Below are 21,445 nucleotides of genomic sequence, written 5' to 3'. Positions count from 1 at the left end.
CAACTTAGAATCCGTTTGGTCCCAGGGTCTGTTCCTTTTGAGGAATCAGAGAAACATCCTTGTGTGCAAGAAATGTTCTTTTCCCACAGGAACAAACAGGATTCTTAGCTGAACATCTCGTTTGCAAGAATGTTCAGCCCTGGTTGAGAGTCTTGTTTGCAAGCACTTCTCAACCTTCTTTATACCTTGTTCCCTGCAATTTTCTGGTAGGTGTCAGAAACATCTAGAAAATGCCAAAAAGATTGGAATTAAAAAAGCTCTTTCAGCGAACATTTCTATGGGCATTGCCTTCCTGCTAATATATGCATCATACGCACTGACCTTCTGGTATGGATCCGCTCTAGTTATAGCGAAAGAATACACTATTGGAAATGCAATTACAGTAAGTTGTTTTCCTAATATTTGTTACAAATCTGAAAATATTGTTTATCTATCTACCTCTTCTTTCATTTTCCTCCTTTTTGAAGGATGAACTATGGTTCTAACCTTTTTACTTGTGGCATATCTTTGCTCAGTCCTGTGGGCAGAGCTGGCCTTCTAGAATACACAGAGCATAACATGTGGTTAGACCAATTGAGAAACATATGGAGCATATGAAAAAAGCTGGAAAGAATTTATGAATGAAAAAATATCAATTGGCATAGTATGTCTCTCATAGTATGAGAGAATATTAAATTTGTATCATATTGGCTATCCAAATACAAGATGAAAAGTGATTTTAGTATTTTTTTCTTTTATAAAATGAAAATAAGTTCATTTATTGATTAGAAAAATTATACATACTAGTTATACAAAAGATTAGAATACTTTTAAAAATTAGAAATTACCTAGAATTACTTACGATCTAAAAATCCATATACACATAATGATAACTTTTGGTATTTTCTGTATATGGGTTTGTTTCTCTTGAAACCTAAATTGCATTATGCATATCTTTTTGTAAATAGCAACATATTGTGACCTTCTTTCCATGTCAGTGGTGGTCACGACAACATGTAACCATTCAACTAGCCATGTTTTAAAACCTGCACTTCCCTGTCTTTCTAAAGAGAGGACATGGAACACAGTTTGACCCCTTGATGATGACTTAGGGGCATTACGGAAATTTATCATTTCAGAATGTTCTCTAGAGTGGTACCTTCAGACCCCCATTGAAGTGTGGAGGGCTGTTTGGCTGGATGAGGTTTCATCACTGCTGAGTCTGTTTTTTCTCATGTTGGTCCCCTCTCCTTGTCAGCTTGGAAGCACTCCACCTCTCTTTACTTCCTCATTTGCTAAATTTTACAAAGCAGGGAGATTGAGCCCTGACTCTGGTATTCATCCTCTCTGGCCTGGTCTCCCCATTTGTTGGGTGTAGACAGTGACTTCTCCCAAACAGGGGAGCAGAGTGACTCGCATGATGCAGGGAGCCCAGTGATGCCCTCTTCATAAAGACCAAGAACTCGAGTGTGTTAACTTTCTAGCATTGCTTCTGGTAGGGACATTTTTTTGCTCTCTTGCTGGTCTTTCTCTGTATTACAGACAGTAGATAGATATTTGAGTTCTGGTGTGTTAAGTGTTATTGTTATTTGTCATCTTCTGAGAAAAGCCAAACTATAAGTAGATGTTTCACCAAGCCCAGAGAGAAAGGAGTTATTTCTCTTCATTTAGGTTTTTCTGAGTTAATGTATGCTAATAACCTGGATTCCTGAAACTACAGTCTTGACTTTTCTGTATCAATTTGTTTACCTAGTGAAAAAAAAAAAAAGAAGGGAAATGTGTTAAGTCTGTGTGCTGTAGTACAGGCTAATTGTGTAGAGGAATTATTAATCAATGCACACAGATGTGATGTATAATGCATGAACCGTTACTCTTTAATGTTAGACATCTTATCAAAATGTATGTATATATGTATGTGTATATATATATATATAACATGGCACTTTTAAGGAAAGTTATATGGGGCCAAAATCTACCTTGTTTCACCTTGAACATTCTGTGTAATTCCATGCATAGTTAGAGAAAATAATTTAGTACTGAATAATACTGACGGAAAAGTTTTCCTCTGGTGGCAATGGCTTCAGAATCAAGGCAACAGGTTTGAAAAATCTTTGTCATTTTGTCTAAGCCCAGGAGAAGAACAACCAATAGTTTGACAAGATAGATGAAAAAAATATTTTTGAGGTTAAAGAAACCCATTTGTGCAACAAAATTCTGTAGTTACCTTATAAATTTTGCTCTTGTGCTGAAAAAAGTTTTCAAGGGATAGACCTAATCTTGACGCTTTGGGTAGCCTATGTTCCAAACACATTGTTTGAGATGACAGTGGACACTGGAATGGGACACGTAACTTTTCCTTGTATTCTTTTGCTCAGGTCTTTTTCTCAATCCTGATCGGAGCCTTCAGCATTGGACAGGCTGCTCCCTGTATTGACGCTTTTGCCAATGCAAGAGGAGCAGCATATGCAATCTTTGCTATTATTGATAACGTGAGTCATTTATTGTTTTTAATGCTGAAATTTTTTTTGAGGCCTAGATAATTAAATCTAGCTTTATGTTAAATGTCCTGTAAAAATTAAGTGACATGAAAAACCTCTGCTTATTAATGAATAAAACCAAATGCCTCTTTTGAATATTTGTGAAAGTTTGAAAATAAATATTTGTTTTTCAAGGTTAATTATTTGCATTATATTCTGAGTCTGAGAACTCACAGGATCCCAAGATCAGTAATCAAAACCAGCTCTAAATGATGAGGAAACTTTTTTTGGCTAAGCCTAGACTTGGCTATTTGTAACATTCACACTGGTTCCAAATTAAAGAATCAATACAAAATAATAAATGAATAGAAATGAGATTCCAAGTGAGGAATAAATGAGGTTAGGAGTGCTTATTACTGTGCCTGCCTCAAGTTAGGGTTTAATAAATTTAAGTTTTGAGTTAGCCAATTGGGGAATAAAAGGCAGAATGTGCTAAGAACTTTTATAAAGGAGAACAAGTTTGTTTTTTTTTTTTAAAGAATTCTCTCTCAAATAAACTTTATTTTAAAGAAAAAATATTTCTGAATGCTTATCTGTAATCAAATAGCACTGATCTCACTTAGGAAAGTGCATCTGAACTAGTGTGTTATTATTAGAGTTCAAAGCAAAGATGTTTGTCTTCCTAGTTTTTCTCCTTTTCTCTTTCATTTGGTAGCCAGACTAAGAATATTATGCTTTATAGACAAGATGAGTGGATGGAAAAGTGATTGGTGGGACCAAAATTGATAGTATGTTTTGCTGTGGATTGCCCTCTCCCTCAGAAAAAAACAAACAAAAAAAAAGATCACTGTATATATAATATAATTTTGAATCAATTGTATTGCATAAGTTATCCTGACTGAAGTGAAATAAAGAAAATGATTTTGACACATTAAAGGTGGTCTCTGCATTTACACAGAGAAAATGCTAACTAGCTAACTGAAATGTAATTGTGAGTCCAAGCAATTCCTGTTTCAGTAATCTAAATCATGAGAAAATTGTTCAGCTTCTGCATATATTGAAAATTTACATCATTCCAAACTAAGTTGTCCCTGACCAATTTTTCAATCTTCTCAGTCCAGTCCGTCACACTTATTGTTTAAGAATAAGCTAATTTTCACTAAATGCTGAAATACCTGGATCTATCAGTTCAGTTCAGTTCAGTCGCTCAGTCGTGTCTGACTCTTTGTGACCCCATGAATTGCAGCACGCCAGGCCTCCCTGTCCATCACCAACTCCCGGAATTCACTCAAATTCACGTCCATCAAGTCGGTGATGCCATCCATCCATCTCATCCTCTGTCGTCCCTTTCTCCTCCTGCCCCCAATCCCTCCCAGCATCAGAGTCTTTTCCAATGAGTCAGCTCTTCACATAAGGTGGCCAAAGTACTGGCGTTTCATCTTCAACATCAGTCCTTCCAATGAACACCCAGGACTGATCTCCTTTAGAATGGGCTGGTTGGATCTCGTTGCAGTCCAAGGGACTCTCAAGAGTCTTCTCCAACACCACAGTTCAAAAGCATCAATTCTTCGGTGCTCAGCTTTCTTCACAGTCCAACTCTCACATCCATACATGACTACTAGAAAAACCTGGATGTATCAATTATAGTTTATTTTGTAAATGCAGTTGTAGGAATGTACATTTAGAAAATTTATGAGGATATGCCAGAAACTTAAAGTGAAATATCATATGAAATGAAAAGAAAATGTCCCTTATGTACTTTTTAAGAAAAACCTATTTTCAGAGAAGGAATACTTCCTTAAACACATAAACACATGCATACATACACACACACACACACATACATACACACACACACATATACAGTCTTCAACTTGGGTTCTGACACACATGAAGGGAATTATGCTTTTCTGGGTCCTGTTTTTGTAATTGCTGAAGCATATTCCTTAGAAATGCTATGATGGAATAGCCATTGAATTTTGTTTTGTTTAGGATCCTAAAATTGACAGTTTTTCAGAGAGAGGACACAAACCAGACAACATCAAAGGGAATTTGGAGTTCAAAGATGTTCATTTCTCTTATCCTGCTCGGCCTGATGTCCAGGTATTGTAAGTTATATTTATAGGGATTCCTAATTTAGATTGATTGTTTAATCATCTTCAGGAATCCACAGTCTCTATTATTTTCATATGTATGTGCCTTTTCCTTTGGGGGTTATAGTCCCTTATTTAATACTATTTTTCCAACTTTAAAATTGAGTCAGATTACTTCTCTTTCAGGCTTTTGATGTGAAGTGTACTCTTTTTCTCTCTTCCCTTAAAGATCTTGAAGGGCCTCAACCTGAGGGTAGAGAGCGGGCAGACGGTGGCCCTGGTTGGGAACAGCGGCTGTGGGAAGAGCACAGTAGTCCAGCTGGTGCAGAGGCTGTATGACCCTGATGTGGGGAGGGTAAGTGGGAAGAACCCCACTCTTCAAAATGGGAAGCTGCGTATCAAATAGCCCTTAGAAATGTTTTTTTTTGGTAACATATTTGCATGTGAATCCAATTTTGGTTAAAAAAAGAAAAAGGCTATGGAATTGCAATGCATCTGGATAAGACCTTCAAACCCTTGGGATATTTGGCAAAAGTAGTCAAGATGATAAAACTCAAAGAAGCTAGACAATGCTCTCCTCTGTTCCAACTAAGCTTTTCATAATCCACTATGTCACTGGAAAACAGTCATCCAAACCACTGAGAGGATTATTTTCAATGACTTATTGAGTTTGGTTAAAAATGTTCCACATTAGTAACTGCCAATAAGCTTGTTTTCAGGGTCACAAGGAATCTTAGGGCAGTAATTAAATTCATCAAAGACAGTTGAGTTTTCTTCAATGTTGGAATATCTGAAGGGGAAAGTGGAACAGTCTCCATGAAACTGGGGACATGAGAAACAGTAATGGCCTAGGGTATAGTTTTTTGATCTTTTAAAATTTTTATTATAAATTGAAACTTACAGAAAAGTTGCAAGTAAGGAACTCACATATACTCTTCATCCAGATTTATTAATTGTTTTTATTTTGACCTACTTGCCTTATTATCATCTCTTTCTTACTGCATGTTTGTGTGTATGTATAAAACAGAACACAAACATACATACCAGTTTTTTTCTGAACCTTTGAGAGTAAGTTAAAGATATTATGGCCCCCTGACCCTTACATACATTAGAATATAATTTCTTTTTTTTAATGTTATTGGATTATAGGTTGTTTTACAATGTTGTGTTCGTTTCAGGGATATAGCAAAGCAGAATGTATTTTCTGAGAAGACAATATTGTCTTACTTAATCACAAAACAATTATCAAATTCAGTAAATTTGACGTTAATACAATAGGGGCCCACAGTCAATATTCAAATTTCCTCAGTTGTACCGACTTGTGAACATTGAGTTTACCTGACATTGAAATGTATTATAATTATGAAAACAGAAGTTTACAAGTTACAGAGGAAAACATAAAAACACAAAAAGGCATTAATATAGGACAGAGATTCTAGGATACACGAATTATTTACTTTCTTTAATAAAATTAACAAAATTTCTTTGAAAAATCTGATACACCAAGTAGGAACATGGGCCCCTTCTCATTTCCTAAAGCAAACTCTAGGTTGGTTGAAGTATAAACAGTTTTCTTTATTTTTAAAAAAGAACCTAGTAAATACTTACACTGAGGGTAAGCATTTGAAAACATTTTAAAAATTACTATTGGAGTAATACATTTTTAAAAGAAAATACATGTCAGCAGGAAAAAAGTCTTCAGAAATTCTGTAACTCAGAGATATTCACTGTTCACATTGTGATTTAACAGTTTTCTTACTGCTGAAATAATGGAAAAAATGCCCAGTGGTACAGTTGATTGCTTCAATTTCCCCTTAAACCTCTCTCCAATAAAAATCAGTAAAGCTATAGTTTAAGAAAGAAATAAATTGCAATGAAAAATTTATGATATATGGTAAAACTATTATATTACTATTTTATAAATTAATGTGAATCTGTCAGAGGCTATGAACATGCATATCTTTTGAGAATAAATGTAGATTTGTAAAAAAGCGTCAAGAAATGCTCAATTTCACTTATATATGAATTAAATATAAGCTACAACATACACTTATTAATTAGAAAAGACATTAATATAAAAGCCAGTAAATTACAGTGAAGCAAATGCATATTTATATATTCCTGCTGCCACCCTAAATTATTAAAAATCTTTCTAGAGAGTTTGTTCAACCTTTATTCAGCAAATAATAAATACCCAACATGTGCCAGTCATCGTATGAGTTAAGCAATTATTATTGGAGAAGAAAAAATAAAACATTCTCTTCAGTCTGGTAATTCTGTCCTTCTACTATGATTGTCCTTCAGTGTGCTTTGCATGAACCCAAATACTCAGCAGGTGGGAAATGCTGAAGTACGTTATGGTATTGATATATTATGTAGAGTAAAACACCATAATGCCATCAAAGTGATATGTAGACTAGGCAGGTAAATGGACAGTGAATTCAGATTTAATAATGGTAAGCAAAATCATCAGTTCAGTTCATTCAGTCGTGTCCGACTCTTTGGGACCCCATGAATCGCAGCACGCCAGGCCTCCCTGTCCATCACCAACTCCCGGAGTTCACTCAGACTCACATCCATCAAATCAGTGATGCCATCCAGCCATCTCATCCTTGGTCGTCCCCTTCTCCTCCTGCCCCCAATCCTTCCCAGCATCCGAGTCTTTTCCAGTGAGTCAACTCTTCGCATGAGGTGGCCAAAGTACTAGAGTTTCAGCTTTAGCATCATTCCTTCCAAAGAAATCCCAGGGTTGATCTCCTTCAGAATGGACTGCTTGGATCTCCTTGCAGTCCAAGGGACTCTCAAGAGTCTCCTCCAACACCACAGTTCAAAAGCATCAATTCTTCGGCGCTCAGCTTTCCATTCAGTCCAACGTTAACATCCATACATGACCACAGGAAAAACCATAGCCTTGATGAGATGGACCTTTGTTGGCAAAGTAATGTCTCTGCTTTTAAATAAGCTATTTAGGTTGGTCATAACTTTCCTTCCAAGGAGTAAGCGTCTTTTAATTTCATGGCTGCAACCATCATCTGCAGTGATTTTGGAGCCCCTCAGAATAAAGTCTGACACTGTTTCCACTATTTCCCCATCTATTTTCCCTGAAGTGATGGGACCAGATGCCATGATCTTCGTTTTCTGAATGTTGAGCTTTAAGCCAGCTTTTTCACTCTCCTCTTTCACTTTCATCAAGAGGCTTTTGAGTTCCTCTTCACTTTCTGCCATAAGGGTGGTGTCATCTGCATATCTGAGGTTATTAATATTTCTCCCGGCAATCTTGATTCCAGCTTGTGCTTCTTCCAGCTCAGTGTTTCTCATGATGTACTCTGCATCTAAGTTAAATCAGCAGGGTGACAATATACAGCCTTGACGTACTCCTTTTCCTATTTGGAACCAGTCTGTTGTTCCATGTCCAGTTCTAACTGTTGCTTCCTGACCTGCATACAGATTTCTCAAGAGGCAGGTCAGCTGGTCTGGTATTCCCATCTCTTTCAGAATTTTCCACAGTTTCTTGTGATCCAAACAGTCAAAGGCTTTGGCATAGTCCATAAAGCAGAAATAGATGTTTTTCTGGAACCCTTTTGCTTTTTCCATGATCCAGCGGATGTTGGCAATTTGATCTCTGGTTCCTCTGCCTTTTCTAAAACCAGCTTGAACATCTGGAAGTTCGCGGTTCACGTATTGCTGAAGCCTGGCTTGGAGAATTTTGAGCATTCCTTTACTAGCGTGTGAGATGAGTACAATTGTGCGATAGTTTGAGCATTCTTTGGCATTGCCTTTCTTTGGGATTGGAATGAAAACTGACCTTTTCCAGTCCTGTGGCCACTGCTGAGTTTTCCAAATTTGCTGGCATATTGAGTGCAGCACTTTCACAGCATCCTCTTTTAGGATTTGAAATAGCTCAACTGGAATTCCATCACCTCCACTAGCTTTGTTCATAATGATGCTTTCTAAGGCCCACTTAACTTCACATTCCAGGATGTCTGGCTCTAGGTGAGAGATCATACCATCGTGATTATCTTGGTCTTGAAGATCTTTTTTGTATAGTTCTTCTGTGTATTCTTGCCACCTCTTCTTAGTATCTTCTACTCCTATTAGGTCGGAGAATATTCCATCCATGAAAAACGGTATACATAAGATAATAAAATCAAAAGAGAGAATAGACTTTATTTTTAGCCTTGCACATTGGTCTTTATTTCCAATTCTGATTTCTAACCACTGAATTAAGTTAAATATTAGCTAAGGTTTTTTGTGTTTTTTTTTTTTGTCTTGTCAGCAAACAGATTTTATTGAGTTATATTCTAAAAATAATATGTAAAGTTCTGATAAAGATTATTTAAAAGATGGTTTTACCAATGTTGGAAACATCCCAATTAAAATAATAGAATCCAATATATAAATTGAATGGTAATAATTTAAATAAAAGATTAAAGCATTCAAAATATAAGATCTTTGTAAACACAGCAAGCAGAAATAGCTGATAATCCCATTAAAGTGTCTTTTAAAAGAACAAAGATATAAATTACTGCTGCTGACTTTTAATATTATGTGAGTGCTAATGAAGAAACTTTATTAGCAGGAATTCCCTGGCCGTCCAGTGGTTTAGGACTCAACACTTTGACTGCAGTGGGCCTGGATTTGATTCCCTGATTGAGAACCAGGACCCCTCAAGCCAAGTGGCATGGCCAAAAAAAGGAAAAGAAAAAATTTTATTAGCACCATTTTATTTACGTGTCATGGTAAAATAATAAATAGCTCACTCAGTTTGTTAGGACCCATTGCGTTTATTGTTATTTTTTTTTTCACTTAACAATATATTTGAACATTTTAAAAGTTGGTGTGAAAAGACCTCTTTCATTTTTTTTTTTTTAGGAAAACAATGCTTTTTTATTTTTATTTTTTTTCACATATATTATTTTTATTTATATGTATTTTTTTAATTTTAAAATCTTTAATTCTTACATGCATTCCCAAACATGAACCCCCCTCCCACCTCCCTCCCCATAACATCTCTCTGGGTCATCCCCATGCACCAGCCCCAAGCATGCTGTATCCTGTGTCAGACATAGACTGGCGATTCGATTCTTACATGATAGTATACATGTTAGAATGCCATTCTCCCAAATCATCCCACCCTCTCCCTCTCCCTCTGAGTCCAAAAGTCCATTATACACATCTGTGTCTTTTTTGCTGTCTTGCATACAGGGTCATCATTGCCGTCTTTCTAAATTCCATATATATATGTTAGTATACTGTACTGGCGTTTTTCTTTCTGGCTTACTTCACTCTGTATAATCGGCTCCAGTTTCATCCATCTCATCAGAACTGATTCAAATGAATTCTTTTTAATGGCTGAGTAATACTCCATTGTGTATATGTACCACAGCTTTCTTATCCATTCATCTGCTGATGGACATCTAGGTTGTTTCCATGTCCTGGCTATTATAAACAGTGCTGCGATGAACATTGGGGTACATGTGTCTCTTTCCATTCTGGTTTCCTCGGTGTGTATGCCCAGCGGTGGGATTGCTGGGTCATAAGGTAGTTCTATTTGCAATTTTTTAAGGCATCTCCACACTGTTCTCCATAGTGGCTGTACTAGTTTGCATTCCCACCAACAGTGTAGGAGGGTTCCCTTTTCTCCACACCCTCTCCAGCATTTATTGCTTGCAGATTTTTGGATCGCAGCCATTCTGACTGGTGTGAAGTGGTACCTCATTGTGGTTTTGATTTGCATTTCTCTGATAATGAGTGATGTTGAGCATCTTTTCATGTGTTTGTTAGCCATCCATATGTCTTCTTTGGAGAAATGTCTATTTAGTTCTTTGGCCCATTTTTTGATTGGGTCGTTAATTTTTCTGGAATTGAGCTGCATAAGTTGCTTATATATTTTTGAGATTAGTTGTTTGTCAGTTGTTTCATTTGCTATTATTTTCTCCCATTCAGAAGGCTGTCTTTTCACCTTGCTTATATTTTCCTTTGTTGTGCAGAAGCTTTTAATTTTAATTAGATCCCATTTGTTTATTTTTGCTTTTATTTCCAGAATTCTGGGAGGTGGATCATAGAGGATCCTGCTGTGATTTATGTCTGAGAGTGTGTTGCCTATGTTCTCCTCTAGGAGTTTTATAGTTTCTGGTCTTACATTTAGATCTTTAATCCATTTTGAGTTTATTTTTGTGTGGGGAGTTAGAAAGGGATCTAGTTTCATTCTTTTACAAGTGGTTGACCAGTTTTCCCAGCACCACTTGTTAAAGAGATTGTCTTTACTCCATTGTATATTCTTGCCTCCTTTGTCAAAGATAAGGTGTCCATATGTGTGTGGATTTATCTCTGGGCTTTCTGTTTTGTTCCATTGATCTATATGTCTGTCCTTGTGCCAGTACCATACTGTCTTGATGACTGTGGCTTTGTAGTAGAGCCTGAAGTCAGGCAAGGTATACCACGCAAATAGAGACCAAAAGAAAGCAGGAGTGGCAATACTCATATCCGATAAAATAGACTTTAAAACAAAGGCTGTGAAAAGAGACAAAGAAGGCCACTACATAATGATCAAAGGATCAATCCAAAAAGAAGATATAACAATTATAAATATATATGCACCCAATATAGGAGCACCGCAATATGTAAGACAAATGCTAACAAGTATGAAAGGGGAAATCAACAATAACACAATAATAGTGGGAGACTTTAATACCCCACTCACACCTATGGACAGATCAACTAAACAGAAAATTAACAAAGAAACGCAAACTTTAAATGATACAATAGACCAGTTAGACCTAATTGATATCTATAGGACATTTCACCCCAAAACAATGAATTTCACCTTTTTTTCAAGTGCTCATGGAACCTTCTCTAGGATAGGTCACATCCTGGGCCATAAATCTAAACTTGATAAATTCAAAAAAATTGAAATCATTCCAAGCATCTTTTCTGACCATAATGCATTAAGATTAGATCTCAATTACAGGAGAAAAACTATTAAAAATTCCAACATATGGAGGTTGAACAACACACTTCTGAATAACCAACAAATCACAGAAGAAATCAAAATATGCATAGAAACGAATGAAAATGAAAGCACAACAACCCAAAACCTGTGGGACACTATAAAAGCAGTGCTAAGACGAAAGTTCATAGCAATACAGGCATACCTCAAGAAACAAGAAAAAACTCAAATAAATAACCTAACTCTACAACTAAAGCAACTAGAAAAGGAAGAATTGGAGAACCCCAGTGTTAGTAGAAGGAAAGAAATCTTAAAAATTAGGACAGAAATAAATGCAAAAGAAACAAAAGAGACCATAGCAAAAATCAACAAAGCCAAAAGCTGGTTCTTTGAAAGGATAAATAAAATTGACAAACCATTAGCCAGACTTATCAAGAAGCAAAGAGAGAAAAATCAAATCAATAAAATTAGAAATGAAAATGGAGAGATCACAACAGACAACACAGAAATACAAAGGATCATAAGAGACTACTATCAGCAGTTGTATGCCAATAAAATGGACAACGTGGAAGAAATGGACAAATTCTTAGAAAAGTACAATTTTCCAAAACTGAACCAGGAAGAAATAGAAAATCTTAATAGATCCATCACAAGCATGGAAATTGAAACTGTAATCAGAAATCTTCCAGCAAACAAAAGCCCAGGTCCAGACGGCTTCACAGCTGAATTCTACCAAAAATTTCGAGACGAGCTAACACCTATCCTACTCAAACTCTTCCAGAAAATTGCAGAGGAAGGGAAACTTCCAAACTCATTCTATGAGGCCACCATCAACCTAATACCAAAACCTGACAAAGATGTCACAAAAAAAGAAAACTACAGGCCAATATCACTGATGAACATAGATGCAAAAATCCTCAACAAAATTCTAGCAATCAGAATCCAACAACACATTAAAAAGATCATACACCATGACCAAGTGGGCTTTATCCCAGGGATGCAAGGATTCTTCAATATCCGCAAATCAGTCAATGTAATTCACCACATTAACAAATTGAAAAATAAAAACCATATGATTATCTCAATAGATGCAGAGAAGGCCTTTGACAAAATTCAACATCCATTTATGATAAAAACTCTCCAGAAAGCAGGAATAGAAGGAACATACCTCAACATAATAAAAGCTATCTATGACAAACCCACAGCAAACATTATCCTCAATGGTGAAAAATTGAAAGCATTTCCCCTAAAGTCAGGAACAAGACAAGGGTGCCCACTTTCACCGCTACTATTCAACATAGTTCTGGAAGTTTTGGCCACAGCAATCAGAGCAGAAAAAGAAATAAAAGGAGTCCAAATTGGAAAAGAAGAAGTAAAACTCTCACTGTTTGCAGATGACATGATCCTCTACATAGAAAACCCTAAAGACTCCACTAGAAAATTACTAGAGCTAATCAATGAATATAGTAAAGTTGCAGGATATAAAATCAACACACAGAAATCCCTTGCATTCCTATACACTAATAATGAGAAAGTAGAAAAAGAAATTAAGGAAACAATTCCATTCACCATTGCAACGAAAAGAATAAAATACTTAGGAATATATCTACCTAAAGAAACTAAAGACCTATATATAGAAAACTATAAAACACTGATGAAAGAAATCAAAGAGGACACTAACAGATGGAGAAATATACCATGTTCATGGATCGGAAGAATCAATATAGTGAAAATGAGTATACTACCCAAAGCAATTTACAAATTCAAAGCAATCCCTATCAAGCTACCAGCCATATTTTTCACAGAACTAGAACAAATCATTTCAAGATTTGTATGGAAATACAAAAAACCTCGAATTGCCAAAGCAATCTTGAGAAATAAGAATGGAACTGGAGGAATCAACTTGCCTGTTATTTTTTTTTAATTGGCGGATAATTCCGTTACAATGATGTCTTGGTGTCTGCTGTACAACGTGAATCACGTATTAGCTAAGGCTTTTTTGGTAACAAATGTTTTCAACGTCAGATGGTTTAAAATACTTAATGGAAGTATCTTGTTTCTTCAGATTACCATCGATGGGCAGGATATTAGGACATTTAATGTAAAGTATCTGAGGGAAATAATTGGAGTGGTGAGTCAGGAGCCAGTGCTCTTTGCTACCACCATTGCTGAAAATATCCGTTACGGCCGTGGAAATGTCACCATGGATGAAATAAAGCAAGCTGTGAAGGAAGCCAACGCCTATGAGTTTATCATGAGATTACCACAGGTAAAGCCGCTGTTAATTTACGTGCCCTTGAACTTCACTTAATGCCACCGAGTTCTTTCTTCGAAGCTTAAATAAGCTAATAATGTTTGAGGTTCCAGGTTGTCCAAATTTGCTAGGTAAGTCCCTTGAATTATCCATTTTGAGGGTCAAGGAGTGTAGCTTGGTACAATGACTCATAGGAAATTTTCTAGAGTTTGTGTTAGTGGTTTTTTAGAATGTGATATGATTTATTATGATTTGTGACTCATTACACTAGTCAAAATGAAGCGCCCTGTTGTCTTCCATGAATTCCTAGACTCCATAGCTTCTTCTATTTGAAATATTTCAAGAGCTCTACCACGCTTTCTGTTGTACAGATTTGACACCCTGGTTGGAGAGAGAGGGGTTCAGCTGAGCGGTGGACATAAGCAGAGAATCGCCATCGCCCGGGCCCTGGTTCACAACCCCAAGATCCTCCTGCTGGATGAGGCCACCTCAGCGCTGGACACGGAGAGTGAAGCCGAGGTTCAGGCAGCCCTGGATAAGGTCAGTGGATCTTCAACGCCTGAAGAGCCAGCCCCATGAAACTTTATTGAAATTCTTACCAATGCTTTGCAGGCCTAGGCTGAAAAACATGAATATGAGAGCAGATGCAGCTCTCCTGTGGGGCTTTTTTTTAACGTGGTGTTTCGTTTGGAGTCTAGTTGATTAACAATGTTGTGATAGGTTCAGGTGCCAGCAGAGCGACTCAGCATTTACGTATCCATTCTCCCCCAAACTCGCCTCGCATCCAGGCTGCCACATAACACTGAGCAGAGTTCCCTGTGCTATACAGTAGGTTGGTTATCCATTTTAAATACAGCAGTGTGTACAGGTCAATGCCATGGGACTTTCTTGACTTCTCCTTTCTGTCAGGGCACGTTGCAGAGAGGTGGGCAGCCCATTTGCTGGCTTGCTTTGTTGGACCAAGGTGCAGTTATCCCCCAGTCCAGACCTGTGCAGTGAACTGCTTAGCTTTGGGGGTTTTGTTTGTTTACATATAGGTTAGGACTTTGATCAAAAGTTCTTGTGGTAAAATGTACAAAGAAAATTCTGATTACTTACCCAGTGGTCCATCTGAAAAGCAGTTCAAAATACTTGCCTCATTTTGTAGCAGTACATCATCTTTATCTGTTCATAAAAGTGAATGGGTGCTTCTCTGGAAATAAAGTTCAATTTGTGTGTGTTTCTTTAAGCATATAAATAAGGAACATATTTCAAGGCTGCTGAACTCATGGGCCTGGCTCAGTGTTTCTAAATCTCTCACTATCGTCTTTACTAAGCTGAAGCTTCACAGGATGAACCTTATCTTGGGACACTTTCAAGGTTAGTGCTGATGTCATCTGTCATAACAACATAGTATAAAAACTAGAGTCAGATGACACTATGTAAATAGATTTCAAGCACATAAATATCATGAACATTTTTGACTTCAGAAAGTTTTGTCATAAAATGTGCAAGTTACTTAACAGTCTATCCAAATTGCCTCTTGAAATTTTTTTTGAATTGACCTACTTTATTTTTCAGTTTTTATTGAAATATAGTTGGTTTACAATGTGGCATTAGTTTCAGGTGTACAGCAAAATGATTCAGTCATACACATATATGTGTAGGTATATATATTATATATATATGATATATATATATGTCCTCTTGAAATTATACAGATGAGCTGTATGAACCTTATTTTCTCAGGAAAATGTATACTTGAATCCTAAGTAAACACAACTGCCTTGTGTGCTATAAACTGTAGTTAATTCAGGCCTTGTGGTTTATCATATTAACATTTTGGCTTATTTTATATAATGTAATTTAATAATTAATGAGAGAATATGATAATTATTCCTCATAAATTTTTGTACTGAATTACATTGCTTTCTTGAAAGTGAAGTCGCTCAGTTGTGTCTGACTCTTTGTGACCCCATGGACTGTGGACTACCAGGCTTCTCTGTCCATGGGATTTTCCAGGAAAGAATACTGGAGTGGGTTGCCATTTCCTTCTCCAGGAGATCTTCCTGACCCAAGGATTGAACCTGGGTCTCCCCAGGTTCATTGTATGCAGACGCTTTACTGTCTGAGCTACCAGGGAAGTCATATATTAAGTCTCAATGAACCAAAATATAATATATTTGGTTGGTTAATTAGAGGTGACTTAAATCAGGAAATCATAAAAACAAATACATGCATTCATTAAACAATTGATTTAAAACATGTCAATATAGATTTTTTTTAGCATAAAGTTACATATGATAAGGGATATTTATGAGAAAAAACTCCTAGTCAGCCCTAGGACCCAGGTCCCAAAACTTTCTAGGATGTGTACATTCAGGATAGTAGCCCTTGCTGTGCTAAACAAACAGAATTACTGACAAGTTTTTCATGATGTGAATTCTGTCAACAAAAGTTGTATCCTTGCAAGTTTTAATTCATATTTGGATACATTCTTCTTCTTCTAAGTCGCTTCAGTCATGTCCGACTCTGTGTGACCCCATAGACGGCAGCCCACCAGGCTCCTCCGTCCCTGGGATTCTCTAGGCAAGAACACTGGAGTGGGTTGCTATTTCCTTCTCCAATGCATGAAAGTGAAAAGTGAAAGTGAAAAGTGAAAGTGAAATCGCTCAGTCATGTCCAACTCTTAGCGACCCCATGGACTGCAGCCTACCGGGCTCCTCCATCCATGGGATTTTCCAGGCAAGTACTGCAGTGGGGTGCTTCTTTCAATTTGTGTTGGCAGACACAGAAGCTATAAGGCCTCTTGAAGTCTATGCTTTGGACATTGGACAAGCGTTCATTCCTTCACATCTTTTGCTTAAAACTAGTCGCATGGCCTGCCCAGATTTGAGGAGGTGGGAAAATACAGTCCATCTCTGAATGGGAATAGCCGCAAAGCTTGTGGCCATTTGTTATCTACATAGTTGCTATAGATGGTTTATAATCTACCGAATAGACTCCATACATTGCAAGATAACTGATATGTTTTTCAGACAATAAACTATGTCTTTAAGAGGGAAGTCCTTCATTATTGCACTCTCTCCCCGTGATACTGGTCAGTCAGTCGGCTGGTCCACCTGGTTAAAAACAACTGTCTTTTAACAATGAAAGTTGAGTTTTGTAATTCTCTGTCCTTTGAGGAGCATAAGGATGTAACACTATTACTGTTTCTCCTCTCTGATTACCTAACCTGGAAGCGTAATATTTCCCTTTTGTAGCCCCTTTCTACATTTATCACTGTCTCTTGTCTGGCACCATGTTATTGTACTTAGCTATTTATTTATATGCTTTCTCTCTCTATCTCTCTCCTAAGAGGCAGAACTAATAAATGGCTCATGTTTACTGTATAACACCCACTCCAGTGCCTGCACATAGTAAAGCCTGAATAAATTTTTACTGAATTGATTACCATGGCCTAGCTCATTGAATAATACAGTTCTACATTAGAAACAAATAATTAATGACCATATCCACTTTTGGCTGAATAGATAGCAACTGTTCTTCAAAATAAATAATAGGTTTTCAGTATAAAATCTTAAAGAAGAATAGAACAGCAGACTTGATATTTTGATTTTTTAAAGAAAGTCAATAATCACAAAGTTTTGTACCTATGTCCCTCTTCTACTCATAGTATTTCCATACTGGAGGGGCAGGAAAAGAATGAAAATAGTGATTTAATGAAATGATCCCTCAAAGTTTCCATTTATGCTTTTTCCTCCCAGAAGTCAAAAAGCCTAATAGATGAGTGCTTCCTCTGTTTGGGCCTACCTTTCATTCCTGTGCTGTGAGCTTAATCACACAGTCACGTCCAGCTCTTTGTGACCCCATGCACTGTAGCCTGCCATGCACTGTAGCTCCGCCAGACAAGAATACTGGAGGGGGTTGCCATTTCCTTCTCCAGGGGATCTTCCTGACCCAGGGATCAAACCTGGATTTCCCGCATTGCTGGCAGATTCTTTACCATCTGAGCTACCAGGCTGTTTTATATTTATTGAAACATAATTGATTCATCAATTTAGTATAAGGCCTGAAGAAGAAAGACCACATTTTTTTTTTCCAGGTGGCTACACAATTGACTCGGTGCCATTAATCCCATAGTCTGCCTTTTCTCTACTGATAGACAATGCATATTTATCACACACTAATTCTTAAAGGAGATCAGTCCTGGGTGTTCTTTGGAAGGACTGATGTTAAAGCTGAAACTCCAATACTTTGGCCATCTCATGTGAAGAGTTGACTCAATGGAAAAGACTCTGATGCTGGGAGGGATTGGAGGCAGGAGGAGAAGGGCATGACAGCGGATGAGATGGCTGGATGGCATCACCGACTCGATGGACGTGAGTTTGAGTGAACTCTGGGAGTTGGTGATGGACAGGGAGGCCTGGCGTGCTGCAGTTCATGGGGTCGCAAAGAGTCGGACACAACTGAGCAACTGAACTGAACTGAATTCTTAAAAATGTATGTCTATTCTGGACTCTCCGTATGGTTCTGTTGATCAAGTTGTCTGTTCATGTGATAGCTTCCCCTGGATTTTATTGTTTTAATTGCTGTAGCTTTTTATGTGTTAGTATCTAGTAGAGCTATTACCCAGATATTTATTAATTTTTTCAGAATTTTTGTGGATGCTCTTTTTAAAAAGATTGATGAATCTTTTAAAAAGATTCATATACCATGAAGTTCACCCTTTTTAAATGCACAGTCATTGGTTTTTAGTATTAATATATTCACAAGATTTTACAACCATCTGCATGATCTCACTGCAGAATATTTTCATCATTCAAAAAAAAAAAAAACCCTTGTACCCCATAATACTCACTCTCTATTTTACCCTTACCCTTGTGCTTGGCAACCACTAATCTTCCTTTCTCTCTGTATTTTCCCATTCTGGATATTTCCTATAAATAGAATCATATAAGGCATGGTCTGTTTTAACTGACTTCTTTAACTTAGCATCATATTTGCAAGGTCCATCCATATTGAAACACGTATCAAAATCTCATTTCTTTTCCTGTCCCAGTGCTATTCCATTGTATGGATATACCACCTTTTGTTTATCTTTTGATCAACTGAACATTTGGATTGTTCTCACTTTTTGGCTATTATGAATCTAGCCTCTCATTTTTATGTTTTTAACTGCTTAGGTGATTTGGGCCACACCCTAAATACCATGCTAACAATGTGGTTTTATTGCCTCAAAGTAGGTAGGTAGTGGTCTTAAGAAGTTGTTAGTCTAATAGGGTAATGAATATTAAAAAGAATAACTATTGTTAATGACATAATGTGAATAATTTGATGGACATTTTCCAGCCCATTCATAAACCCATCAAGCTAATGACATGTGAGTTCACTGAACTACTTAGGGGGTGATTTGTAGATTTCAGTATCCATAAAAACCACCCAAAGTATTTGTTAAAAATCACAGTTACTGGCCCCACTTTAGAGTTTGTGATTGAGATGGTCTTTGAACCATAACTTAAACCATCCAGACCTCAGGATATGTTTTCGCCTAAGGTGCCTGCACATAGTCCATCAGAATTACAATCACACTAATTACAGAATTGCAGGCACTTCGGAAGAAATCATACAGAAGTGCTCTGGAGAAGACCTTATGTGGCAACAACTTCTGAACACGTTTCTGCTAAAGTCTTTAGCATATCATATAACTCAGAAGCAGGGCTCCTCACAATGGTGTGAAAACATTAGAGAACTCCAGAGTTATCCCTCTTCATCCTGGGGGACTGGCCTCCTGTCTGGTCCAGAATTTAAATGCCCTTGTGTCCATTCACATGTGAGTGATGCCTTTGTGCCCTGATCACACAGGGATGGTGAGCTGCTCTCCATTAACCACAGACACCCCCATCTGCGTGCTTCACTGTGTGTTGATCAACAGTGCAAGGACGGTGTAACCCTGCCGCCCTTCGTGCCTGTCCTTTTCCCCTCTAGGCCCGGGAAGGCCGGACCACCGTAGTGATAGCACACCGACTGTCTACAGTCCGAAATGCAGATGTCATCGCTGGTTTTGACGATGGAATCATTGTGGAGCAAGGAAGCCACAGAGAACTAATGAAGAAGGAGGGGGTCTACTTCAGGCTTGCAGACACGCAGGTATCTGCTTCTTGGGAAGTTTTCCTGTTGTTTTCCCTTTAATATAGTATTCTTTCTTTATTAAAATATCACATAGCTAATGCTGTACTGAGAAATGAGAAGTATCAGAAAGACGCCAAGTATACATCTGAGACTTTAATTTAGAGTCATTGAAAGAATCTTGAAAGAGAATGGTGGGGAGGAGGGGAAATAAAAGAAAATGCCAAAAACATTTTGAACTTGTTGTTTAGGACAATGATTCTTAATTGCCTGTTCAAACTAATGGGTCCTTCCCCCAGTAGATCAGGGATGTTCAGAGTAGTGGTCGGGGTAAGAGACTGAGGCCAGGATCTCTGGTAGTTGGGAGAGGTCCTATGAGACCTTAACGTACTTCCCAGATCATCCTAATGAAGCCAATAGCAAGACTCATGGCCCTTGGAAGTGAATAGTTTGGTGTTTTCTTTTTGTTTTTAGCTTGCGAGATCTTAGTTCCCTGACTGGGGATCAAACCCTGGGCCCACAGGAGTGAAAGGGCCAAGTTGTAACCTTTGGGCCTCCAGGGAATTCCTGAGTTTGGTTTTCCTTGAAAACAACAACAACAACTATTCACTCTATTTCCTAAAGCAGGTTCTATTGATAATTATTGATTTGCCTTATTATTGAAATTAGTCATGAGCAATTTTGCAAAATAAATAATTGAAAAATATTTATCCTGCAAACACAATTCTTATATTCGTTAAAGTTAATACATTTGCTTTGATAACTGTAACTAATATGTACATATTTTTGTTATTTTTTTCTTCACATTTCAGATACACATCATCCAAATACTATCATTTTATGTGTCTTCAGCAGTAATTACATTAATGTGTAATAAACTGCTTGATCATTTCTCTAAAGTTGACTACATGGCTTGTTTCTAGTAATTCTCTGCTCTAAATATCACCCTTTGGGAGCACATGGCAGGGAGGAGGGTAAGGGTGGGTTCCAAAAAAGTTAAGGCAAAAATTTATTTTGTTTTCTGACAAGTAATTTAATTTACTCCTCTGAGTCTCAGTTTTCACATTTGAAATAAAAAAGCTACCATGTGAGGCTGCTGCAAGGTTAAGAAATAAGCACCTGTTTAGTTCAGTTCAGTCGCTCAGTTGTGTCCAACTGTTTGCAGCCCCATGGACTGCAGCACGCCAGACCTCCCTGTCCATCACCAACTCCTGGAGCTTATTTTAACTCATGTGCATTGAGTCAGTGATGCCATCCAACCATCTCATACTCTGTCGTCCCCTTCTCCTTCTGCCTTCAATCTTTCCCAGCATCAGGGTATTTTCAAATGAGTCAGCTCTTCACATCAGGTAGCCAAAGTATTGGAGTTTCAGCTTTAGCATCAGTCCTTCCAATGAACACTAAGGACTGATTTACTTTAGGATAGACTAGTTTGATCTCCTTGCAGTCCAAGGGACTCTCAAGAGTCTCCTCCAACACCACAGTTCAAAAGCATCAATTCTTCGGTGCTAAGCTTTCTTTATAGTGCAACTCTCACATCCATACATGACTACTAGAAAAACCATAGCCTTGACTAGACAAACCT

The 21,445-nt window shown here is 37.4% G+C and overlaps 1 protein-coding gene across 1 annotated transcript in view; it reads left to right on the top strand.

The window, feature by feature from the left end:
* The window catches only part of LOC138439222 (phosphatidylcholine translocator ABCB4-like), a 134,311-nt gene that overhangs the window by 65,627 nt on the left and 47,239 nt on the right, over positions 1-21,445 (top strand). Inside the window, exons 4-10 of the mRNA XM_070292380.1 lie at positions 211-382; positions 2,355-2,468; positions 4,449-4,559; positions 4,779-4,904; positions 13,564-13,772; positions 14,124-14,292; positions 19,720-19,881. Coding sequence (XP_070148481.1) covers positions 211-382; positions 2,355-2,468; positions 4,449-4,559; positions 4,779-4,904; positions 13,564-13,772; positions 14,124-14,292; positions 19,720-19,881 — 1,063 coding nt within the window. The remainder of the gene's footprint in view (positions 1-210; positions 383-2,354; positions 2,469-4,448; positions 4,560-4,778; positions 4,905-13,563; positions 13,773-14,123; positions 14,293-19,719; positions 19,882-21,445) is intronic.

The sequence above is a fragment of the Ovis canadensis genome, chromosome 4 (assembly GCF_042477335.2).
Source record: "Ovis canadensis isolate MfBH-ARS-UI-01 breed Bighorn chromosome 4, ARS-UI_OviCan_v2, whole genome shotgun sequence".
Taxonomy (NCBI): Eukaryota; Metazoa; Chordata; class Mammalia; order Artiodactyla; family Bovidae; genus Ovis; species Ovis canadensis.
This window is presented reverse-complemented; position numbering and strand designations above follow the sequence as displayed.